The 27,738-nt window shown below is 38.2% G+C and overlaps 1 protein-coding gene and 1 pseudogene across 2 annotated transcripts in view; one reads left to right on the top strand and one right to left on the bottom strand.

Annotated features, from left to right (window-relative positions):
• Snd1 (staphylococcal nuclease and tudor domain containing 1) overlaps nucleotides 1-27,738 on the bottom strand; it is a 462,156-nt gene that overhangs the window by 250,665 nt on the left and 183,753 nt on the right. For both annotated transcript variants that reach the window (XM_008846394.3, XM_017801419.2), the window contains one exon: nucleotides 9,167-9,267. In XM_008846394.3, the coding sequence (XP_008844616.1) occupies nucleotides 9,167-9,267 (101 nt within the window). The remainder of the gene's footprint in view (nucleotides 1-9,166; nucleotides 9,268-27,738) is intronic.
• On the top strand, nucleotides 26,411-26,557 carry LOC108491462 (annotated as a pseudogene).

The following is a 27,738-nucleotide window of genomic DNA, read 5'->3' on the forward strand; positions in this document are numbered from 1 at the left end:
AGAAAAAAAATTAAACTTTTTAAAAAAAAAGAAAGGAGAAAAGTTTGAGTATTCTAATTTCCTTAATCTTCAAATAGGAAGTATACAAAATAATAGTTATAAGAAAGAGATCAATTATAAAGTTCACTGTTAATTAAACTAATGTAACAATATTGAGGGGCTTCAGAGTTAGAGGAAGCATGCAGAGTATTCATCTTTCATAAGGAAGCAAGCAAATATATTAAAAGCTGAAAACTTAAACACAGCAGTCTTAAGTTGCTAAGGATGTAAAACGCAAACTTGGGAAATTAGCATCTAGGCTGCATTAGGGCAGCACTGAAAAAGAAGCCATCTTGGAGGCTCCTTAGAGTACCTGGGGCTTCCTGTTCAGGCACAATGTTAATTGAACAGAATTCCCAGAACTTTTCCACCTTGAATGACCAAAGAACTACTGGACAAGGAAGAAAAGGGCAGGCTGATTTTAGTGAGTAGCATGTGAATATTTCATTCAGTACTGACCTATCTAAAAGTTATAAGAAGGGTTCGTTTTCATTTATAATTCACCCGATTTCCAAGTGGTAAGTCTCTGCAAAAGTCTCTGACAAAATCTGAATAGAACGAACTTTTTTTATGCCCTGATTAAATAATGCCACTTCTGTTTCTTGAAGCAAAAACCCTTATAAATGTGGCAAAGCCAGTGAATACTCATGAAGTATGATAACTTCAGGTTCTCAGTCTGTGTCAAGAAACACTAAGCAGCAGGGCAGGGTGGAATATATGTATAATGGCAGCACTTGGGGCTATGGAAAGGAGAATCAAGAGTTGAAGACCATCCCCCACTACATAATGAATTTGAGGTCAGACTGGGTTATGGGGAACCTTAACAGAGGAGATGGGGGGGGCAAGGGAAGGGAGGGAGGGAGGGAGGGAGGGAGATGGAGATGGAAATAAAGGAGAGGGAGCAGGAGAGGGAGAAAAGGTGCTGAAGAGAAAAGGTTCAGATAAGAGGAAGTATCGTTCTTGCAAAGGACCAGACTTCGGTTCCTAGCACCCACAGCTCCAGAGATCTGACACCCTCTTAGGGACTCTATGGGCCCCTGCACTTACATATGCATATACCTCCCTACCCTACACACATAATTAAAATAAAAAATTCTTTAAAAAAAGAGTGATGGATCCTCAGAATGATCTACAACTGAGAGACTGTCAAGTACATGGAACTGTTTTTTGCTTTGTTCATTATGTCGCTAAGTGCCTGATGCTTAGTAGAAGCTTAATAAATACTTGAGTGAATTCATAACACATAAATCTCATGGTTCTTAGGAGACAAATGTAGCCACAGCTACCAGTTCCTTTTTTTGCCCAGTCCCTCATGTATCTATCAACATTACAATAAAGTTTTCCCTGAGGATGGACTCTCTGGTTTGGCATAAAGCCTCATTATCCCTCGGGCTTTTTGTAGTCCGCTTTAGGAAACAGAAAAAGTGAGTTCTAGATTAACTCAGGAAATGTTCAAGTCCTCTGTACCCTGGCACTCTACTTGACTGGCACTGTAAAAAAAGAACAGGGGAGAGAAAGCTCTCACATAATTTGTACAACCACAGCTGCTATTATAAAAAGCTACAATGAACTTCCGTACAGAGATGGTGGCTATCAAGTAATCGGAAACTAAGAGCTATAGGGAAATAAAACTTAGTAGCATGAGGTTTCAATAGGCGGTCACAAAATATCTGAACAAAAGGCATAGATCTGTCTGAAATTCAACATGATTTTCCTGACTCCATTCTGAACCCTGCTCAACAGCTAAGTTTCTTCTTTATGGAGCTTTATGGGACAAGTCTCTTCAAATGATTGCTACACTTGAGCTATCAGAGAATGGGACCAAAAACTACTTCTTTTCAAAGTACTGTTAACCACTTATTGACACATATAAACCAATGCCCTTGAAACAGCATAGGCAGACTTCCAATATTCAAAGTGAAAATTACATAAATCAAGCAGTGCATGCCACCTAGAAAATAATCTAAGCAGCTTTTCTCCATGAAGGTAGAGGTGGGGGTTGCTTAACTGTTCATTTAACTTAACAAAGATTCCAAACTTTCACATCCATATTTTCTTTTTCCTTCAAAGTAAGGCAGAAAACAACAACAAAATACAAATTTAACACCCCCCCCCGCCGCCGCCACTATCTCAGCATTATTAAATATGAGGAACTGAGGGAAAGGGTTAGCTATCACCCAAATTCCACCACCTGATTAAACCACTAAGTCTGTAAAAAGGATTATCTCCCTATCACTTGACTGACTTGCTTCGGAGTGATACTGTCATCACTCTTCCTCAGGTGAAAACAGAGAAACTTTAGGATGTTGGGAGCCTACCCCCATAAAAGATAAAGTCAGAAGACAGGAATTCAAGAGGATACTTTCCCTGCACGTGTAGCTTTAAAGTGAAATATTATATTAATGCTACGTTTTAGGATTTGAAAACCGAGGGAAGATTTGGCTGACCAAGAAAGCTTCAAAGCTATGGAACTCAAACCAGAAAAGCTGGGGATTATATGACACATTGCTATTGTGATGGAAAAACAAAAAACAAAAAACAAACTAGGGTTAAAAAAGGATTATTCTATCAGAGTAGGAAATGACTTAACTAATGTTTCACTGGAACAGCTGGAAAAAAAGTACCCCTGAAAATCAAAACCAAAGAAAAAGCAAAGGCAAAGGAAGTCGTTTTTGCTTACAAGCTTAAAAGTCTGGTTCATATGTATATAGTGAAGTGAAACTCTTATCTGCGAAGAATTCCAAAAGACAGGACGTTCATAAAGATGGAGCTGAATCTACTGGATGATAATCTTTAGAGCAAAGAGGTCACTTCAGATGTCCCAAGCCCCACAGGACTTGGACAATACCTCAGGGCACAAGGACCTGTACTCATTCCAGCATCAAGATGGGTGGAAGGGGCTATGTGGGAAGAAGAAGGGCAATCAATGCAGGAATGCAGGAGGGAAATGCAAGAAGTTCTGACCAAAAAAAGAATAAAAAAGAATCACCTCTCTGAAAACGGAAGCTTGCATGGAAAATAAGCATCTTTTCACTGTTCATTTTACATAGTTCCAACTCTGTGCCATTCTTTACCTTTCTCTAAAATGGACCAGTATACCATTTCCTATTTCTGTGAAACATGTTACATACCAGAAACAGTGGAGAAATGGCTTGGGTGATGCTGCATCTTGTCATGTGTCAGTTTTCCAGGGATGAAGGTGGGGAGATGGTAAGAATGAGTGTGCATTTCTGTGAAGCTGAGCTCTAGTTCTATTTTGTAAGTGTCTTATTTTTTTTTTGGGGGGGGGGGGGCCTGGCCTTGAACTCACAGAGATCCGCCTGCCTCTGCCTACCAAGTGCTGGGACTACAGGTGTGCACCACTATGCCCAGCTTTTGCAAGTGTCTTTTAATAAATATGAACAAATATTCTCTTGGCACTTTTCTTTAAAAATGTGATATGCAGAACAGTTAGGAGCAATGAGTTAATAGATTACATGGGTTTGCCAAATTGGACCTTCAAGGAATTGGGAAGTCCAGCACAGGGAAAGGTCACCCCAGAAAAATCTTACTCTTCAAGAAAGCTCTGGCAAGAATGAAAGAATGAGATTTTAATCACTGCAGCTAATTACATAGAAGACTAAATCACCAGAAGAGTTATTTAAGTGTCTTAAATACAATAAAAAGTAATTAAGAGAAAGCACCATCTTGACAGCTTCATGTCACAAACCAGACCTAAAAAGATCAGCTAATTCCCAACCTGGGAGCCAGAGAATGAAAAAGGACTCAAAGTTTGATCTTTTTATTTTTTATTTAAACTGTTTTGATTAACAGATAACAACTCTTGCCAACTCCACAGTAAAGTTAATCAAGAAAAAAATTTAATCTATTACAAGAATGATGAACCTTGTTTTCATCGATTACCTGGAGGGTAAGTGATGTGGAGATGAGGCCTGTGTGACATTAGCAGGGGCCTGCAGGGTCCTGATATTTGCCTCCCTCCCATACATCAAGGGAAAAACCAGAAGGATTCCACTGAGCCCTACTGAGAATACAGACAATTCATTCATTTTGCATGTGAAATACATCTGAAAATCTGCTTTGAAATAGCCTTTTGCAAGATAACATATCATCTGTCTCTTTCTTCTCATCTCCCTGGAATTACCAACTTCAAAGGCCCTCTTCTAGGCAGAGAAGTCTGAACAACAGGAGAGCCAGGAGGTATGGGGCAGACCTAAATGAAGGCATGGAAGCCCGCAGATGGGTCTCTTCTTCATTCCATACCAGTCCTACATAGTAGTACAAAGCTCACCTTTCAGAGAGCAAATGCACCCCACAGAACACTCTTGACTCTTTCCTTAACCAACCCACACAATCCCTAACCACAAACACATGGGCATATGCCTGTGATAGTGATACAGGGCCATTCTTCTATACCTGTGCACCTCACTCAAACCTGTTCAGCCATTTGCTTTGTCCTCAAATCTAGTTTATATGGTTGTGCTTGCTATTTTAATTATGTTTCTTCATTGCACTAAAACACAAAGCACACAAGGAACATGTTTTACACTTTATTTTTATTTTATGTACGTGAGTGTTCTGTCTGCATGTATGCAGGTCTACTCCTATGTTTGATGCCCAGAGAGGCCAGAAGAAGGTATTGGATCCCCTGGAGCTGGAGTTAAAGACTGCTGTTTGCCCCTAAGTAGGTACTGGGAACTGAACTCAGGTCCTCTGTAAAAGCAGCCAGGGATCTTAATTGCTGAACGATTTCTCTGGCCTCACAAGGAAAACATTTTTTGAAAATCGTGTGCTTTAGGAAAGTTTACCAGAGAAAAATGGCTTTAAAGAGGCTGCAAAGCAAATGAGTGTAAAACCATAGCAGATCAGAGGAAAGTGAAGTTCAAAATTATAAGGTTTTATAATTAAGTGACCTGTGTGTCTCCTGTGTCAGATTTGAAAATATGGGCCTGTGAGATACCTCAGTGGTTACAGGTGCTTGGCTGATAACCTGAGTTTGATCCTCAGAACCTACATGGTGAAGAAAACTGGTTCCTTCAAGTTGTCCTCTGACCTCCACATGAGCACTGTGGCACATGCATTACACACACATTCCGACCCCACCTCCCCAGATGCACCCAAGTAAATACTTTTTATAAAAAGAAAAGATATGCACATATTTATGTTCAAATCAAATCCTTTCTTTATGCAATGGGTTTGAATAACTATTAAATAAAACAAAAAGGTCTCAATATACATTATTTCTGAATATAAGCTAAATATTTGTATTTCCTGATTATACCTCAATTTTCTATTTTAGCTTTTTTTTTTTTTTCCAATGTGCACAAGTGTATTGCCTGCATGCATGTGAGTGCACCTGTGTCATGCAGTGCTGCGGAGGTCAGAAGACAGTGTTGGATTCCCCTGGAACTGGAGTGAAGGATGGTTCTTAGCCACCATGTGAGTGCTGGGAATTGAACCCGGATCATCTGCAAGAGCAGTCAGTGCTCTTAACCGCTGAGCCATCACTCTAGTCCCTCGATTTCAGCTTTAAAAAAAAAAAAAAAATTTTATACGTATATGTGTATATAAGTGCGCCTGTATCGTGCAATGCCTGTGGAGGCTAGAAAACAGCATTGGATCCCCTGGAACTGGAGTTACAGGTGGTTGTTAGCTGCCATTCTGGTGCTGGGAATCAAACCCAGGACCTCTGCAAAAGCAGCCAATACTTTTAACTGAAAAGCCATCACCACAATCCTTATTTTAGTTTTTTTAAATAAAGAAAATTCATAAAAGGGGGATAAAGACAAAATACAAAGAGAAAATAAATAGAAGCTCTGAGTCAAGCTGCAACACAAAAAGCAGGACACAGGTTCCCTTGCTAGTGATGACCCACATTTGTGATTGGGTATCCAACAACAAAATATGAGGAAAACTTATTACTAGTTTTATAATACTGATTAAATGTATGAGGTGTAAGCTTATTAGATGTAGGCATGATGTATGAGGTGGCAAAGTGGCTCGGTGGGTAAGCATTTCTTCCCTTAAAAAAAAAAATACAGATCTCGAACACTTTTCATTACACTTTATTTATTTGCATATGTGTGGGGGTATATGTATACCTCAATGTTTGTGTGGAGATTAGAGAACAAATTTGAGAAACGGTTGTTTCCTGTTTCCTTCCATCGAGTGGGTTCTGGGGAATTCAACTCAGGTTTTTAGGCTTGGCAGCAAGCGCCTTTAACCTCAGACACACACACACACAGAATGAATGAATGAATGAATGAATGAATGAATGAATGAATGAATGAAACCTGCAGCCAGCCCAGGTAATGAAATATCCAAGCATTTCCTAATATGTTTCATAAAGGGACCCTCAACAGTTTAGTTAACAAGTTATTTAACAGATTCCTTGCTGGACACTAGGTTTTGGTAGAGAATAGAGAAGGAAAAAAATTCCCTAATATGAAGGAAACATTAGTCTAGGCAGGGACAGGTCAACAATATCAGTAGCTGCTAATACTGAGACTATTTTCTTTCACTTCTCTGTCTTCCAGACAAAATCTAGTGCAAAATGTATAAGAAACTCAAAGAACTCAACAACCAAAACCAACTAATTCAGTTTAAAAAAGGGAAAATGACTAGAGTAGATATATCTCAAAAGAGAAGGCAAATAAATGACAGTATGAAAAATAAAAAATCCAGCATCATTAGCAATCAGATAAATGCAACTCAAAGGCACAATGAGCACAACAATGGTTGTTACCAAAAAAAGGTAACAAGTCACAGATGCTGGTACCCGCTGGGAGAAGAGAGATCACCCAAGCTATTGATAGGTGTGTAAACCATACAGTCATTACAAAGACACCAGGGAAGCACCCAGAAAGTCAACCACTGGGTATTTAGAGAGAGAGAGAGAGAGAGAGAGAGAGAGAGAGAGAGAGAGAATGTATATATACAAGGACAATGAAATCAGCATATTTTTTTTTAAAAAGCTACAAACAGGAGTGACAAAATATAGTTGAACCTCAAGGTTTGATGCCACAGGGCACAGCTACAACGCTTTTTCTAATCTAGAAATACTTTAAAGTTAGTTGTCTCAAACTAACCTAAAAATTTAAGTATTCCCCCAAACCAGTCCCTCAATATCTAATTTGAAATAGTGTAAATTAATTAATTAATTAATTTATGGTCTTTTTGAGATGAGGTCTCCCTGTAGCCCAAGCTGTCCTGGAACTCACAGAGATCCGCCTGCCTGTGCCTCCTGAGTGCTGGGATTAAAGGCGTGGGCCACCACAACCAGCAGTGTAAATTTATTTTTCAATATACTTTGCTGCTGGGGGCTGGAGAGATGGCTCAGTGGTTAAGAGCACTGACTGCTCTTGTAGAGGACCCGGGTTCGATTCCCAGCACCCACATGGCAGCTACAAATCGTCCTTAACTCTGGTTCCAGGGGAATCCGAAGCCCTCTTCTGACCTCCGCTGCATCGTACAACACAGGTGCATTTACATACATGCAGGCAATACACATAAAATAAAAATAATAAATAAAATATTTTAAATATAATTTGCTGGTAACTAAATGAGATAATCTACTCAGATGAAGTGTTAAACATTGGTAGAGGCCACCTTCCAAAAATAAGATGTCTGCAGGGCATCTGTCTTTAATCCCAGCACTCTGGAGGCAGAGGCAGGCAGATCTTTGTGAGATGGAAGCCAGCCTGGTCTACATAGTGAGTTCCAGGATAGCTGGGGCTACAGAGACCCTGCCTCAAAATGAATGAATTAATGAATGACTTAAATAATACATATGATATTACTGACGTGAAATTGTTTCCCCAATAATCAGATAGCAGGAGCAGCAATTTGGGGGATGGTTCCTTGCTTCTACCAGTAAAATTTTAATACAGAGGAACATTAACCTCCAGCATTCTGCAGTAGGGATGCTCATATTCAGTTCAAGAACTGGTGATAAACTGGTAATAAATCATTACTCTAAAGATACGTAGATAGCATGATGACCAAAACATGTCCTAGTTTTCATTTTCAACATTTCAAAAATACTATCTGATTTGTTGGGAGCTGGTTTTCTCACAAGGCCTGTCACTGTGGTGGTGTGAAGATAATGGCATCAAAACGCCTACACTGGGCTTCTCCCATAGAAATGAAACCTCTGACTATTGTGTGAACACTGATACACACAGGAGAAGGAACTGGTTAAAAACAATCATTTCCAAGCAAAAACAAGAACCAGGGAAAAGAGGCTCCTGCATGACAGGAAAGTACCAGAAGCTCAACAGTGAGACCACCTTTTTTCAGAGGTGCTGCTGAAGCTTAGTTAGATGCAGTTCTCCTACAGGGCTTTCGTTGTACTATCAATAAGACAATCCCTATTTTTGATGAGAAACCCATTCTTTGCTTCCTCTCTGCTGTGCCCTTTTAAAACAAAAGAAAAATACCAATTTGGTAACAAACAGCACTTAAGACTGTTAAATAGAGAAGGAAACAATTACCACACTGGTATATTTTATGGAAAGTAAGAATTGCTACTGGGGACTGACTGATTGTTTTAATATTTATTGTGGAAGCATAGCCCAGCAGGCTTCCTCCCTCCCCTGTTAGATATCTCCCTTCAAAGATTCTGTTCATCAGCCAGGCTACCGAGACCTTGGAATAGAGCCAGGACAGTCAGTACAGTGGTGAGTTCATCATCTATTCGTCTCTATATAAAAAATGCCAGTTAACCTCGCTCTCCTTTTTGTCTTTTCTGTTTTATTTATTAAGGGGAAATAATATCTACAACTAACCTTCCTAAACCAGCATACAACGGCTCTTTTGAACTAATTTTGGATAGTACCTACAGCCAACTTAATACTCAACAAATAGCATTATTAATAGTAATAATGTACTTCATGGGACCAAGCACAGAGAGCCCAATAAATCTTAAATAACAACAATGAAAGTATATGATTAGCTAATGAGTGATTATAAAGTACTTTACAAATATAAAGTGCTACACAGGCACATAATTATAAAACACTGGGTTACGTGCAAGAGAAAGCAAAGCACACAGAAAGGAGAACTTGACTGTGCAGAGAACTCAGCTACTTGAGAGCAAATTTAAGGCCATGCTAGTAAGAACACTTACATTCCTCCAATGGTGACAGTGGCACAGGTACGCTCTGAAAAGGCAGGCACTGTCTCTGTGGCTGGGCTGGCTGGTCTAATGTAGTCCACAGTCACATTGACCTGGAAATAAATAATCAAAGGAGTTAGGGTTGGGAACCTGTGACAAATCACTGGCAGCCTCATATGCTTGTACAATTGTGAAAGATCAACTCAGTTTAACATTCTGGGTCTAAGATTTTAAAAAACAAAAAGCCAACCAAAAGATGCTAAGAAAACACTGCAAAAGGCATACTGGTTAAAGGATAGTGGCCCAGAACACAAAAAGAGCTCTTATGGCTGGGCGTGGTGGTGCCCGCCTTTAATCCCAGCACTTGGGAGGCAGAGGCAGGCAGATCTCTGTGAGTTCAATGCCAGCCTGGTCTACATAGTGAGTTCCAGGACAGTTGGGGCTAAAGGGAGACCCTGTCTCAAAAAGAACCGTCCCCCCCAAAAAGCTCTTATGGCTCAGCAGTAGGAAGACACCTGAACAAGAACTGCAAAAGACTTAAGCAACTCATAGACAACATATAGATGATCAAAGAATTGGGGAAAATGTTCCACATCATACACCATCAGGTAATTGCCACTTTAAGCAATGAAATATGGCCTGCTAATAGTGCTCAGTGGTATAGCATTTGACCAGCATGTGCAAAGGCCTAGGTTCAATCTCTAGCACTGTAAAAACAAAACAATGCAAAACAAAAACCTACTCACCCCCAACATACACATGCACGGGGACACACATACACACACACACACACACACACACGTCAGTAAAATAACACTACATGCCTAGTGGGATAGACAAAATCCAGACCACTGACAGCACAAAGGCTTTGCAAGAATGAGAAACAACAAAAACTCTCACTCACCCCTGGTGGGAAAGCAAAACGATATCAAACTTTGGAAGATAGTTTGGTGGTTTCTTACAAAGCTAAACACTTACCATTCCATCCAGGATAATGACGTCTTGGAATTTACCTGAGGGAAACTTATCCATATAAATGCTTCACATGGAAGTTAGTAGCAATTGTGTTAACAGCTGACTAGAATTAGAATCCTGATGACCTTCTGGAGTTGAATAGAAACTGTTAAGTCCACAGGATGGTATATTATTCAACTAAGAAATGAGCTCCTGTTCTGGGGCTGGAGAGAGGGCTCAGCGGTTAAGAGCACCGGCTACTCTTGCAGAGGACCCGGGTTCAATTCCCAGCACCACATGGCAGCTACAAACTATCCTTAACTGCAGTTCCAGGGGAATCAAAGCTCTCTTGACCTCTGTGGCATTGCATGACACAGGTGCACTCACATACCTGCAGGCAATACACTCATAAAATAAAAATAATAAAATATTTTTAAAAAATGAGCTGCCAGGTCATGAACAGATATGGAAGAAACTCAAATGCATATTACTAAGAACAAGAAGACCATCTGCAAAGGCTCCATACTGCAGGATTCTAACTGTCCAACAACATTCTGGACAAGGCAAAGCTAGGAAGATAGCAAGAACACTCAGTGACTGCCAGAGGACGAGGGGATGAAATAGCAGAACACAGGATTTTTAGGGCAATGGAACTATTCTAATATCACAAAGGTGGATATATATCATTATGTTATCAAAGCTCACAGAAGGTATACTATTGACCCTATGGATGTGGACTGATAATGATGTGTGAGTGTGGGATTTTACCAAACTGATCTTTATAGTGTAGAACACTGTATGAGGGGAGGGGGCAGAAAGTATATTTCTGTGTTTTCTGCGCAATCTTACTGAAACTAAAACTACTCTAAAAAATAGTTTTTTAAAAAGAAATTAAGGAGGAAAAAAGATAACAAAAAGAAAACAAATGGTAAAACATGTGGAACGCCAAACAAATTCTACTTGACAGAAGAGATTTGTAGCATTTCTGAGCAACTGCCAGAAGTTATGGAAAAACAGTTCTTTGGCCATTTCTGTGCCAGGATACCTGTGTCCAAATATATCACTTGTCGTCCCAGAAAGAATGCACATAATTTCAGCCTGCCATACCTTCTGCTGGACCAACTGAAGAACTATCAAGAAGAACAAGATGCCAATCACAAGGATGCTGGGAACTGATTTCACAGTGTATAAATCAAAATGACACAGCTAACTAGGTCTAATAGCAACACATTTGGAGTGTTATGGTGTAGGAAACATGAATAAAAGAAACTAGAAGAATTTTTAAGTTCTGAGCTAACAAACAGCATGCATACAAACAGGAAGTTGTGAGCATAAAATGAGAAAGTTGTGTAATCCTAGTATACACTAAACAAATAGATGTGGACAGACTGGGCAATGCTGCTTCTTTATACATCTTTTAAGATAAACATATTTATATGTCAAAAGAACCAAATATGTGGGATCCGTTAGGAAACATTATAGGGTATGTCTGCATACTTGGTTTGGATCATAGCCAAGTTTTACATATCTACACTAAAGACAAACCTCTGGCTCAAGCAGCCTAAAGACATTTCTAAGTCCAGAATCCCTTTTCTAAACATATCTTCACTTCTCATCATCAGCCTAAAGATGCATACTGCACAGGAATTAAAAGTACCAATACTGCTGATGAATACCATTTCAATCCTTCCAGGCTGTCTGCTCTTTCCAACATTGCCCCCGCCCCGCCCCATTTTGGAAACAGTCTCATTATGTAGACCAGGCTGGCCTCAAACTCAAACTCTTAAAAACAAACATGGTGGGGCTTGGAAGATAGCTCAATTAGTAAAGTGTTTGCTGCCTAAGCATGAGGACTTGAGTTTGATCTCCAACATTCACATAAGTAACTAGGCCAGGGGCTAGAGAGGTGGCTCAGCAGTTAAGAGCACTAGCTGTTGCTGCAGAAGGCCCAAGTTCAAATCCCAGTACCCACATGGTGGCTAACAACCATTCTTACTCTAGTTCCAAGGGATCCAAACCTCTTCTGGCCTCCACGGGCACAATTACATTCATGCAAGCATAATACTCACACATAAAATAAAAATAAATCAAACAACAGCAGCAACAAAACCCAGGCCAAAGGCACATGCAGGTAATCTCAGCACTGGCCAGCCATCTAGTCGAATTGGTTGAGCTCTAGGTTCAGTAAGAGAACTTGTTCCAAAAACTAAGCAGAACAGTTAAGGAAGACACCTGACATTGACCTTTCGATTTTATACGCATGCAAACACATGTACACAAACATGAGCACCCAAATGTGAATACCTATACACACATACAAAATGAAACAAAACAAAACACAGAAATTTGAAAAAAGACAGTCATCTCAAAATTATAATAGTTAAATCATAAACTTGAACATGTCACCAAATCACTTTTAAAGGTGGGAAGAAAAACCTAAAACTGAAAAATAGGAGCCATATCAAAGAGCAGACAAGAAAAAGTTGAGGTTGAGATAAATCTTTCTTATGGGAAGTGTTGTCACATACAGAAACACAGGAGATAAGATGACGTAAAGATCACCCCTAAAAGCATGCATCTACATTCAAATTGTCTGAATATGAGAAATGTGCTCAGATAGGGGACTTAAAGAACCTGTACCTAAATGAAGTATGTAGCCAATCTTCCTTTTTTTTTTTTTTTTTTTTTTTTTTTTTTTTTTTTTAAAAGGGGCCAAAAAAAAAAAAAAAACTCCCTGTAGCCCCAGCTGGCCTGGTTGCCTCTGCCTCCCGGTTCGTGGGGCTAAAGGCATGCGCCACCATGCCTGGCCTTCAGGGCCAATCTTAAACAGCATAACTACAGGGTGTAGCCCAATTTGAAATATCCAATAGAAATTTAACTACATGGAGAAAAACAAATTAGACATATAATTGTATTTTTCACAATCATCCAACAAGCTCAAACTCTTAGTTCTATTAGCAGGAGAGAAAAAAAAATCACTAACTAAGTGAGGCAAGGCACACACACCTTTAGTCCCACCAATCGGGAGGCAGAGGCAGGTGGATCTCTTTGAGTTCGAGGACAGCTGGGCTACAGGGAGACCCTGTCTCAAAAAGAGCAAGATAGATAAATTAAATAAATAAATAAATAAATAAATAAACAAACAAACAAACTAACTAACTAACTAACTAACTAAGTAAGTAAGTAAGTAAGTAAGTAAGTAAGTGAGTGAATCTCAAGGTTACTTTTTACCTGCCAATTGCCAAGTCGCCTCCTCAGCCACAGATGGCTGAGGAGGAGACAGCAGCTACTCAGCACAGAAACACAACAGAGTATTCTTTCTGGTTCAAAAAGGTCATGTGGGTGCTGGTGGTGGTGAAGTAATGTGAACAACAAACAATAGTGAACTTCTGTCCATCCTGTAGGCTGGAAGACAATCTGAGGTGCTAGCCTCAAGTGCCTTTTAAGGAAACTCATGGGAAGACACATACACACACACACACACACACACACACACACACACACACACGCAAAATGCTGGAAACCCCAATAACCAAAGAAACAACCACATTCATCAGCCAATTAATTATTTCCTATATCAAGAGAAAGAGACTTGAAAATGAGCCAGAGATTAAAGAGCTTTTTCATGGAGGCAACATTACTAAAGAAAATCTCAGATACAAATGAGACTCTGAGACTAGCCCACAGCCAAGATACACATCTGCAGGCAAGTATGACAAAACAGGAATTAAAGTCAATATGTAATTAGCATTTACGTCCCTCCCCTGTGGATTCTCTGTTCCTCTACCTTGGAGTTTTTCATCTCCAGATATTCATCACTAACCTGTCAATCACTCTGAAAAGCCAAAACAGGTTCAGCTAAAATGACAGGAAATTTCTGTCTGAATAAATGATAACCTGAATTTGGGATGTGTGATAGGTTCATGAGAAATCGTCTCAGTTAAAGAGAATAAACTGATTAATACAGAGGTGGTCCTTTTTAAAGCAAAGATGGAGATAACTAAATTATAAAATATGAACTACCTAACCTATAAAGATCAGGTAGGGAGAAAAAAAAAAAACAGCTGCAAATGCACCAGAAATGTTTGCTATACATATGCTTTACACGTGCATTTTAGAAAGATTATACAACTGACCTGGAGCTTGATCCCTGTTTATAGCAATGACCTCAAAACAGTCCTGTCACTCTCACAGATGAGTCACGTAACATCACTGCATCTTAATCTGTCTTCACTTGAGAAATGAGGGCTTTATATTGGAACATTATAGTACCATTCAACTCTAAAGATCTAAAAGATAGCCTACCCTGTGTATTATATCCTATTCTCCTGACTCTTTGGAAATTACTACCTTATATTTACTACAATTGACTGGAAGATAAAGATTGTAAGCACCATGAGAAGGGAGAGCATATTTTTATTCGGTGAGAGATCTGGCATAGGATTTGCAAGGCACATGTTGAATATGCAGTAAATATTTGTTGTACGAATGAATATATGCAATCAGGAACTCTTTCAGACATAAAATACTGAAGGACAACTTTGAAATGAGAAGGTTAGGCATTTTAAGGACACTTTGTCAAGTTGTTGGTGAGCCTGCTATTTTATATAACAAAACAGTGATTTTAACTTGGGTATGGTGCTGGAAAGCTGGGAGGAAAAAAACATTAAGTTGCACAAAACTCTAATGTTTAACGAAAGTAGCTACCATGAGAAATAATCAAGCAAAATATATATTATACTATCTCTCATAAAATTTGTTTTCTCAAAGATATGAAAGAATAGCAAGCAAACAATCAGATTCAGCCTTTGCCCATTACGTTGTAGAATTTTCTTTGAAACGAATTTCAGGGACCCTTAGAAGAAACTAAGATGGTAACTTAAGTCTAAATTTATATCTCTGTCTCTTGTAAGGTCTGGAAGCAGTATAACAAAATTGCTTTGGACCACACTTAAGTTCTGAACACCTATGGATACACTTCACATAAAGCAGTGACTAGAAACCATCACATCACCAAAGAACTTGACAGATGCTAATTAAATGAGAAAAAGTGAACTACCTAAGCATTAAAGATGAGGTATGGAAAAAGCGACTGTATAGTCACAACATTTCTAGGCCACAGTTTAAGTTTAGTTTTAATATAAATAGAGCTGTTATGTGAAGCTATTTTGCATAATTACCACATAATCCAACCCATTAGTCCACATACCCAATCATAAATTCACAAAAAGCTGTAATAAATGTTCTGCCTTTACAAATAAGTTCTTTTATTTTTTAAAATATTCTTTATTTTTATTTTGTGTGTATGAGTATTATGCCTGTATGTCGGTAAGTACACCCATGTCGTGCAATGCCTGTGGAGGACAGAAGAGGCTGTTGGATCCCCTGGAACTGGAGTTACAGAGAGTTGTTAGCTGCCATGTGGGTGCTGGGATTCAAACCCGGGTCTTCTGCAAGAACAGTCAGTGTTCTTAACCACTGAGCCATTTCTCCAGCACCAGAAATAAGTTCTTTTATAATCCTATTTTCAGGACAGAATTTGTGGGTAGTTATGGAAAGCCTCTATGCACCTCTGACACACAAGATGGCATCTGGGTTTAAATCCAAATCACGCTGCCTAAAAAAAAAGTGCATAAAACAGAAGAGCTTCAGAGGCCAGGTAAGCACACAGACAAGGATGAAGCGAGGCTGCATGCAGAGTGTGGTTCCCAGCAATCCTACAATGCAGCTGTGTGAACTTGGAAGCGTCATTTAGTGTCTCTGTGCTTTGATTCAACACAGACAACTGAGCCTGTCTTGCTGTATATAGAAGGCATTTAGAACAGGGCATAACTCAGTAAGCTCCATGCAAGTTCATTTATTTTTAGATAAACAGGTACTGATTTTCTCAGAGCAGTGCCTGGCACAGTGTAAGTACTAAATAAGTATGCTTGAGATAAATAAACACACCTACACATACATATATGCATAAAGATAGGTGTTGACTTAAGTCATTAGACTTCTGAAATCATTAGAGAGACTCAATTAAACATACTTTTCTCCTTAAGGAGTCACAGCAAACAAGAATATGTATTTCATACATATTCATCCCAACATAGAGATAAGTAGGGTTTATTTTAAAGAATGATACACTATTTAGTATTTATTTAGATGGTTTAAGGATTAATTTTACAGGTACCAGTTATTGGACATATAATTTACTAAAGATAATTGAAGAAGAGTGGCTGCGAACCATCTCAATTAGTAGGCTAACTAGAGATATTCTATGCTGGATACTTCTTGATTTATTAAATGAGGATGACAATGAACATCAAAGAGAGGCCATGATTCTATCTGTTTTGGAATTAATAGGACCTTCTATACTTAATATCTCTCACTATTTAAATTATGCATTCTTGGTCTTTTTTCCCCCTTAGGTAATTATTCTAAAAATATGGAAGAATGATAGATATCTTTCAAATTTCTGAAACATCAGTCACTCAGTTATCTAGGAATGGGATAACATCAAAACAAATTGCTATGGATGGAGCCTCCTGGCCCTACTTCTAGGCATCATCTCAGCTCACCACCCAGCAAGTGATCCATTCACATACAAGCACACGCGAAGGTATACAACTCTCACAAGACACTGTTAAACTTACCTGCTTCTAGCCAGTGTGTAAAAAAAACTGAAGGAGCAAAATATGAGGGCCATGTGTATATCTTTACTTTTTCCTAGAAATGCATTTGGCAACTTAAAAGAGATGAAGTTAATATTATTTGTTTCACACAAAATCTATAAACTATCATCATATCAATATAAAAACAACATTTTTTAAAAAATTTATTATTTTTATTTTATGTGTATGCATGTATTGCCTGCATGTAGGTAAGTGCACTTGTGTCGTGCAATGCCTGCGGAGGTCAGAAGAGGCTGTCAGATTCCCTGGGACTGGAGTTACAGACAGTTGTTAGCTGCCATGTGGGTGCTGGGATTCGAACCCGGGTCTTCTGGAAAAACAACCAGTGTTCTTAACCACTGAGCCATCTCTCCAGCCCCAACATTCAGATTTTTAAAATAAAACCTTTAATATTTGGTGTGTGTTTTATACATATCTGACATCTCAATTTGCAACAACTATAGACCATGTGCTACCAGTCACTGATGGAGATAGCCTGAGCCACTTGGCACTTGTTTTCTGGCTTAAATGTCACATACTAGAGTCTTAATCTCATTCCTCTATCATATGATCCTGCCTTTGGGTTCTAATGTATTCCCTTTATTTGCCCCTGTGAACTTTTAGTATCTTCTGGTTTTTGAACTCTTGTGAATACTCTTAAACCAATATGGTATGAAAAACAGTAAAACCTAAAAATGTTTATGCTTCATTTTTGTTTTGAAATCTATTATTTGACTAGACTAAAGAGCTATGCCACATACATTTGCAGTTCCAAAAACCAATTTCAGGTGTCAGAATGCATTTGTACACAAGGGGTGTGTGTGTGTGTGTCTTCTAGCATTATAAGTACTATCGTAGAATATACTCTTTCAATAGTTTTGCTTTCCCCGTTTCTGGTTTCATTTTCTGGGAACTGGGAATCAAACCCAGGGTTGTAGAGCACACTAAGCGAGTGCTGTGCTACTGAGCTCTGCTCAAGAGCTTCATCAAGTTTTTTTTTTTTTTTTTTTTTTTTTTTTTTTTTTGTGTAGTCACAGCTGGCCTGGATTCACTATGGAGACCAGGCTGGCCTTGAACTCAGAGATTCATCTGCCTCTGCCTCCCAAGTGCAGGGATTAAACGTGTGCAACACCATGCCTAGCTCATAGCCTGATTTTTAAACTTCACTCACTATTGCCAACAAAATTCTAGTGTCCTTTACCATAGTCTCTAAAATTCATTCTAATGGGTAAGTGGTGACCAGACACTCATATCAAAGAATTGTTTTTTAAGTTAAAGATTAAGACATCAGTTGATTGTGCAGTATTAAAAAGAAAATGGGCAACTGCTATATGTGAAATACTTATCTTTATAACATTTTTAAATGACTGAAGCTGAAATTTAAAACAGCCTTTATATAAACATTCATAAAAAATTATTCATTTTGTTGTTTCATATACATTGCAAAGGATTGAAGGACTTAAAACCAGTGCTCCTTCCTAGGCTACCTCTCCAATCCAGCCTAGATATACTCTGGAACACCCCTTTCCAAATCACTGTAATTAGGTGCTAAGACTGGCTGTTTCTTCGCATGTATTTATGCTACTCTCCTATCTACAATCTCCCTTCCCACCTCCCCCACACAAATCTATTTTAAGCACATTTCATTTTCATCAATGGAGTGGTAACCTATAATGCTTATAAAGTTTTATAAGTGAAGAGTTTCAAAGCTTTCTAACTGGATGATTTTCTGACAAATGAGTCTCCTACCATACTCACCTCTCCAAAAACATACACCCTCCCCAACCTAGATGGGCAGATGCTTTTATCTGTTTTGATGGGAAGGGTTAAAATATAGCATAACACGGGACCACAGGAGATGTTAAGTGTCCCTACCTGACATTAGGCATTCATTTAAGTGGACATCATTGTTTGATGCTAAGCCTTCAGCTTAGTAAATATTTAATTAGATGTATACACAAGTGTGAGATCCAAAAATATATGGCAAAACATTTTGTTAGGGGCCATTTGAGGTTGACAAAGATTTCTAAAGTAGTGATAACTATCTGACAATAAGCATAATATTAAAATGACCTGAAAATATACTTCACCATTAATCATGGAGGCAAACAATAGGTACATATAAAAATCAACAGGGAATGACAATTTTGACAATTAAAAACTTCAAATTTGATGGGTATGTTAAAGAAAAAAATAGAGATCACTATTTGAAAATATCTTTAGTGCTGTCAGTATTTTATCAAATCTCTTCTTAAGTCTTTATAATCCTACAAAATTTAAGGAGTGTAATCTGTCCTAATGTTCCATTATCTCACTCATTATGTCACTGCCCTAACTCACACCCATAGCTAATTTTAATACTACACTGCCTGTCTCTAAAGAGGAGTATCAGTCTAAAGGAGTATCAGCAGACCTCCAGGCCCTGCCAAAAACTGTCCTCTGTGCCCCCTGCATGCCCTTGCCTACTCATTACTTCCCATTGCCTTCTTTGAGGATGAAACTTGAAGGTGGGTCTTTTCTCTCTTCTAAACAGTGTCAATCAAAGTCATCTGTGTCCGAAATTTCCAAGGTCAATAGCAGTCAGGGGAAATTAAATCATTTTGTACAGAAGTCTCCCTGGAGGCATTTCAGCCACATAAGCAGTATGAAAACATGGAGATACTTATGCCTTTGTCTTTTAGAAGAATGCATACAATGTCACCCAGTCTTAAAACAGCAGTAGTAAGTAAGCTAAGAGAAGGTACTCAGGGATATGATGGAAGAGAACATGCTTAATGGTGTGTAAGAATTATGGGAAAGGGGTGTGGAATTATTAAGGGGTAGACAAATGGAAAAAGTATGTTACATTTGCTCTGTAAATACATCAGTCTATGAAAATTTGGAATGCCTCCCATCACTATAAGGACAAATTGGGAAACAGAGGCAATAAATGTATAACTGAGCCAAGAGTTCCAACAGAATTCCATTGCTCTGGTAGCTAGGTGGGTTTTTGAACAGAGCCAGTATGGAAAAGATCATCACAATACAGAAATACAGAATACTTTCTTTTCTCCAGCATCCAATGAGCTGGTGCTGAGAAGACATTTTGACAAGGGATTATACATTCAAGTAAATTAACCAAAGGACAAAGTTAAAAGAGTAAATTAACCTCACAGAGGTGTATCATGATCTTAAAGGAGAATTATGGATGAAAAAAGGAATCATTCTTAAGGAATTCTTTGGAACAAAAAAATAGCACAATAACAGATCACTTTATATCAAAATTATTCTCAATTTTGTGGCTAGGTAAACATTCCAAAATAATTGGCCTTTTAAAGATGATTGACTTTATTTCTATTTTAATTTTATGTGTGAGACTGTTTTGCTTGCATGTATGTTCTGGCACCACATGAGTTCCTGGTGCCTGCAGAGGCCAGAAGAAGACATCAGATTCCCTGGAACTGGAGTTACAGATGTTTATGAGCCACGATGTAGATGCTGGGAACCCATCTTAAACCCTCTGCAAGAACAGCAAGTGCTAAGCCATCTCTCTAGGCCTTGACCTTTCTTTTTGTTTTGGTAAAGGGGATTGAATGCAAGGCCACCAGCATGCTGAGCAAGTACTCTACCACAGAGCTATATCAACTCAGCGCTAGGAATTTATACAAAGAAAGCTTTACCCAGTTCTATAGTTCTCCAGTTTCCTATCCTAAGTTATCAGATACATGAAGCAAAACTATTGTATAGGTTGCTCAAAAACATTAAAAATAGTCTTACCATCTGATCCTTTAATTCACTTCTGGGTATATAACAGAAGAATAGAAAATACTGTCTTAGCAAAAAATCTGAATACCCATGTTTGCAGCAAATATTATTCACAATGAAAAGGTTGAAGCACCATAACTGTTCATCAATGGATGAACAGACAGAATGTGGTACATGAAACTATCATTTGGGATTAAAGGAAGGAAGTTCTGACAAATGTTATAATATGTATGTAATGTGAGAACTTTACAGTAAATAAAAGTAAACCAGTCACAAACACAAAAAAGAGTAACAAAAAGGAATGTCGAATGGCACCACTTAAATGAGGTGCCAAGAGTACTTAAATTCATGAAGACCAAAAGGAGAATGGTACTTGACAGGAGCTAGGGGGAGAGATGCTGAATGAGTACAGATCTTGTTTTCTAACATGAGAAAATTCTGGAGATGGATGGTGGTAGTGAGTGTGCAGCACTGTAAGTTGCTCAAAAATGATCCTGAAGTGAAGATTGTGGTTGGTGTGTAATAAGACTACTAGACAACTATCCACACATTCCACAGGTCAGCATGAGTTAGTAGTTAAGAGCTTAGCAAAGGTCAGGTAGATCTACCTCAAGTCCAACCAACTCCTCAACCTAATGGTTGCATCAAGGGGGTAGCTCCATCACATTCCCAGGGATGCAAACGGTTCCCAAAGCCAACTGATAATTAGAAGTCATGATCAGTAATGGTTCAATAAAAGACTAGAGACCAATAATATGATAAATCTACAACCCCCCGCCCCCCCACCACACACACACAAAAAGGAGGCCTATACAATCTATGATGGAAAAATGTTCAGGTTAAAATGGCACTGCACAATGATACTTGTAATCCCATTTAGAGGAACAACAAAAGTAAGGGACACAGAAGCTGGAGGAATATACTTGACACAGAAGAGCTTATTTTTGAAGATACAATTAGAGAGCACTTTCAGTTCAGTTTTCCACATATATTTCTGTTGAGAGTAAAAAGTTTTAAGTTACGAGTGTAAAGAGGAAAATAAGATTAAAATTAAAAAAAAAAAACAGTAGGGTAGCCTGAAATACATACATGAAGAAAAAAAAAATCTATCTTTAAAGACAAAACTAACAACAAAAAACATCAAACTGGCTTGCTCACAACCAAGGTCTTCAATGTTGAACATGTATTTCATCACAATTAGCCGCAAGATAAGGTCATGGTCACTGCTAAGTAGTATCTGCCAGCCAGTAAGGACTATGCAGGACAGGTTAAGCAGTTAGAAGAACACAATCAGGAGGGCTTCAGGTGCCCAGTGGTGTACTGTTGTCATGGCAGGTGGGCATCACTATCTACAAATGAACTGCCCATCCCACTGTGAGCTGATAATGATCCTGCCACCACCACCTGCCAGCCATATGTTTTTCCTACGTGTCATATAACAAGGAATTGCATTTTGGCATGCTGATCACTGAGAGTTAATACTACCACTCGATGTTTGTTGTACTGCACTGCAGTCCTTCACAAAGTTGAGGAAGAGGGACATGAAGTACCACTCTGCCCATCACTAAGACAGGACATTCTGCAGCAGAATAGCCAGCTGTTCCTCTTTCAGTTCTAAGACTAACAGCTTCTAGGGTTGAAGAGCTACTCTCCACCTCTACTGTGTGCAGTGATGCTGTTCCTCATTAGTAGAGTAGAAGAAAAGCTCTCTTTTCCTAACATAAACTGGATCCTTTCTATCTCCTTAAATTAACATAGTACAGTCAATAAAAACAGGGACCATGCAATGAGGTTTTCTCTTTTACCAAGGCATAATATAATGTCTGGTGTGGCATCAGGAGTCACAAAATTCCAACTTATAGAACACTGTTCCAGAGGACATAATTTGGCAAGAGATTACAATATGGGAAAATGTGGCTGTATATCAAAAACTGGTTCTACAGTGTTCCTTTAATTAGAACATTCATAACAGTATATAACAAAAAAATCTTAAAATATAAAATTTATTACCTACTCTGAGCCTGAAAATAGGGTTTCAATAGAGAATTCAGGCAACAGATAGTGACACATAAGAGACTGCTGGAATTGGCTATGCATGAGAAGCAGGGCCCTTGAAGCTCCAATGATGAGAATGAAAGAGGCTACAGAAGAAAATTTCCATGAATCTGGAGTCACTGCTTAATGAGAGGTTCTGCCCAAATTTCGCTGCCTGCCAGGCCTACTCTCACCACTACTCAACACACAGCATAAAATGCCAACAAGTATTAGTACCAAGAAACAGCAAGCACTTCTTCAGCAAATACGCCAACTAACAAGAAGAATAATTTTTAGATAAAATTCGTAACACAAAATTCACCATTTTAAGTATTAAAACTGCCCACAATTTAGTATATTCACAATACTTTACAATAATTACCATTACCTAATTCTAATATATATTCAAACTGAGAAGAAGCCCTACATCCATTAAGCAACTGCTCTCCAAATCCAACTTCCTTAGCCCTTGGCAATTTCGACCTGGTCACTGTCCCTAGGATGTCTCTATTCTGAACACTTCATAGTAAAACCACATGACTTGTAGTTTTCTGTCTCTTTTTTATTTGGGACAATGTTTACAAGGTTCATCTATATTATATAGCAAGACTTACATTTCCTAAGGCATAATATAAAAGTTGTAAGGATATATTACATTTTGTTTATTCATGAAGATAGGCTTCTGAGATTGAATCATAAGAGAAAGTATATTTAGAATCACTTTAGTAAGATCTTATATCAATATTATTTTTAATAATGTGAGAAAGTGTATCAGGAATCAGTAGAGAGAGCAACTGATGGCATATGTACAAGAGCTACTTTTAACAAACAAAAACTAAGCCATCAGAGTCAAATCATGTAAAAGAAATAATTTAATTTCCTAATTTGCCAATTTTATATAACCTCAGCCAAATCCATTGACGTAGGGAGGGGAGGAGTGAAGTGTCATTCTCTGTATAATAAGGAATCAACCAGGGAAGAAAGCTTCCTCACAATGGTTATTTGTTTAGCATAAAACACAGCCACTGCACAGTATGTAAACATGAAACAGACATAAACTACTAGGGAAAGTCTGTCAAAGACAATTCCCATAGGCTTCTGCATTATCTTACACACAGTCACAATGAACCAGCCTGTGATTCAGGTATCAAGGATTTTTATATTTTAGTCTTCTAGAAACACTTCTTGTATATACAGCAAGGACTCTCATCCTGATGTATTGTCTAGGATAACTATGTAAGGAGTTCTCCAGACCAGCAAACTGGATTCCTCTTCTGCCCTTACTGCTAGGGGCTCACAGTGGGGAAAAAAAAAAATATGACAGATTCTTCTACAGCAAACTAGTTAGGATCCAAGCAGAAATAACCCATAGCTTCGTTATACAATTTAATATGAAAATAACTTTATATGTGATTTTGTTGGTGGTGGGTGTTCTGTGTGTGTGTGTGTGTGTGTGTGCGTGTGCGCCTTTGTGTGTGTGTGTGTGTGTGTGTGTGTGTGTGTGTGTGTGTGTGTGTATACACACGGTCATGCCATGTGGAGGTCAAAGGACAACTTTTGGAAATTGGTCCTCTTGTGGGTCCTGGGTACTGAACTCAGGTCACCAGGCTTAGCAGCAAGAGCCTTTACCCAGTGAGACATCTGGCCAGCCCTATTCTTGTGGTATTAAAGAAAAGTCTCTGTATTTTAGACTAGTAGATAAGTCAATGTCTCATGAACAAGAGAGTTGGTTTATTGTTGAGGTGAATTTCTGAGTTATAAACATATAAACACCAAATAGGGAGCTAGTGATAGCATTTAATAATATTCTGCCACTATAGAATGGCCAGAGAATCTTAAGACAAGTCTATGGAAAAGAAAAACAAGGCCAAACCTCCCAGCAGCTCTAGAGGGTAATGAGAAAATGCCAGGCAATGAAAGTATTGTGACACAACAACCAGGGCCCACAAAATGACTAACCTCACAAGAAATAAGCAAGTGCAGTTTACAACTATACACAGGAATTTACTGTAATCATGGGCCAAGACCATCATGCAAACCACTCCAAAAGTGAGACTTACCAAATGAAAGAAGGATCTAAAGCCCAGTCACTTAAAGCATACATTCCACAACAACCAGGAAGCACAGGAAACAGGAATGAAACTTGTTAGAAAAAGAGCAAGCAGTCAGGCCTGGTGGTGCATACACTTGAGAAGCTGAAGGAAGTGGATCTCAGTCAGGTCAAGACCAGCCTGGTTATATAAGGAGTTCCAGGTCAGCTGGGACTATAGGAAAGACCCTGTCTCAAAGTGGTCAAAGACAGAAAGCAAAATGCTATTCCATATATTTAGTAAGGAAATGAAACAGACTGGTAATGTAAATAAATTTAAGGAACTTCTAAATTTCAGAGTAATTATCTGCTAAAATAGATATAAGAAGCCTATAATGTTCTGTCTCTTAATTTTCTCTGTAAAACACAAGCCAAGAAACATAAGCATGGTTAAACTGAATAAAATTATACATTTACAAATAGAATTTGCATAATGAATAATTACAGATGACAGGAGAACATAAATTGAAATTTTGCATCAAATCTAATAAAATGAACATTATTTTAGTGACAACTGCTATAATTCCTGTGAAGATACAATTTAACACAATATTCAATGATAAGTCTGAGGCTAAAAAGTCTAGAAAAACATACTGTAGTTAAGAGCAATTTGTAGGCTTGCTGGGACAGTCTGTAATTGGGAATAAATGGTGTATAGAAGTATCAGTTACTATTGATCTAATAACTTCCAAACCTGAAAAAGCAGAGAACAACACATAAAATTTCCACAACCTAAGAGTAATGCTCTACCTGTAAGTAGGAACCATAAGCCACCTTTCGTTTTATAGTATTGGTTCTTTTGAGCACTGGGTGAATAGTTTAGCTACTTTAGGATAATTGAGTTGGAAAATATTAGGAAGCTGTATTAATAACAGCAATAAAAATAGTAATAGCCATTAATGATTCAGAAAGTTACACAATTCACATGAAAATGATGGAACAGGGTCTTCTATTAAAGAGATAAGAAAGTCTATATGTAAACTAACAAAGGAAATATGTGTGCATATGTAAAAAGTATTATGTGATTAATATCCAAGTGTATGAAGATTTTATTTTATTCTTCCACTCTTAATTTAACTTGAGCTATTATGGGATAAATTTAAATGAATGACTTGGTTTAAGTGAGAACAAAAGGGATCTCAGTTATTACCTAGATCAAGCACAAAATAGAGTCAGAAAAGTTATGTGACTTCTCCAAATTTAAATACCTAGTTAATAAAAGTTATGACTAGATATATACAACAGAGTAAATCAAATCTGAATTATGAAAATAAGAATCTACAGAAAGAGAGGCAGTATTAACATCATTTCAATAAATCAAAGTCTGTTATGTCAGGACGAATTACAGTCTAAGATGGTTGGCCCAAAGTTCTTTCAAGTCTGAATCACTGTAAAAGCTATCTTTAAAATAAATGAAAACAGGATCAAGGCTGTAGGTCAGTGGTGAAGTGCTTAACCAACAGGTGCAAAGCCACAGGTTCAAATCTCATCTCAAAAAATAAACAAAAAACAAAACCAAGGAAGAGGTAAGAGGTGGCTGAAACTGCCATCTTCTGTTACTCTTAAGATAAGCACCCTACAGCTATAACTGTGACTTGTATACAGAAAAGCAAATAAAAATGGAAATTATGTTGCAAAAAATTCTCAAAGAAAAAAATATTATTTGAAAAAAATCTGGAATTAAAACATTAAAATAAAAGGAAATATTGCTATGTACTGTTTTAAAATAAAGAACGAAGGCTAACCCTTTTCGCTTTTTGGACATGTGGAATCAAGATGGGTCACCAGCAGCTCTACTGGAGTCACCCACCGAAATTTGGCCAGGGTTCTCACTCATGCAGCGTCCGCTTGTATGGGCTGAACATGTGCCAACAGTATTTCCAACAGTATGCAAAGGACATAGCCTTCATTAAGTTGGACTAAGTGACTTTGAATGAATGAATTCAAGACCATCCTCCCAGTGAAAGAGATCATGCTTGTCTTTGTACATAAATAAACTAAGTTAATAAATTTTAAGATAAACTAAAGCTTAAAATGAGAGAAATAAAACCCTAGGAATCATAAAGCCTTGACATTATGAGATATAAAATACACAGGATTAAAAAAGAGAAACATAAAAGCCTTCTGTCCTTCACTTTGCTGCCTCTACGCCTTCCCAGTTCTATAAGTCTGTGATTTGGTACCTCCTAATGAACCTACATGATGCTGTTACGTAGTATGAACTATTTATTACAATTTAAATTAAATCCTGCCAGTCATGGTGGTACACGCCTTTAATCCCAGCACTTGGGAGGCAGAAGCAGGTGGATCTCTGTGAGTTGAGGCCAGCCTGACCTGCCTAGTAAGTTCTAGGCCAGCTAGGGATACAGGGAGACCCTATCTCAAAAAGACCAAATAAAAAAAATAAAATAAAATTCTAGGATCCACATATGAGGGAGAACACATGTTGATTTTTTTTCTCAGTCTGTGTTACTTCACTTAGTATAACAGCCTCTAGTTCCATCCATTTGCCTGCAAATTTCATGATTTCACCTTTCTTTATTGCTGCATAAAACTCCATCATATAAATGAACCACATTTTCATAATCCACTCATCAACTGAGGGACACTTAGGTTGCTTCCATCCCTTAGCTATTGTGAAAAGAGCAGCAACAAACATGGATGTACAAGTGTCTCTGCAACAGGATGTGTTCTTAGACCCAAACCCTGATAAGTGAGTATGTACCCAGACATAACAACAGGAACCAGGGTAATGGAAAGGAAACAGGGAGGTAAAGGAAAAGAAAGAACCTGAAAGAGAAGAACAATAGGAAGCAGGCCTTAATAAGGGAGATATGAATAAAAATTGGGTTAGTTTAAGGAAGGGGGGAGGGAAGGGTATACAAGTAACCGAGGGGATAAGGGGAAAGAAGGAGCTTAAGAGAGGTAGGACTGTAGGAGAAGGGCATTATTAAGGGAGAAAGGGGGGAAATGGGGGCACCTTAAGTGGGAAACCATGGTGGAGGGGTGAGACAATGAGAGAGATAAATAATGCCTAGCTCGTTTTGAAAACGAGAGGGAACCATATTACTCCTACAACCTATTGACAAATTATGCATAGCAGA

Source organism: Nannospalax galili, unplaced genomic scaffold (genome assembly GCF_000622305.1).
Source record: "Nannospalax galili isolate Female #2095 unplaced genomic scaffold, S.galili_v1.0 scaffold660, whole genome shotgun sequence".
NCBI lineage: Eukaryota > Metazoa > Chordata > Mammalia > Rodentia > Spalacidae > Nannospalax > Nannospalax galili.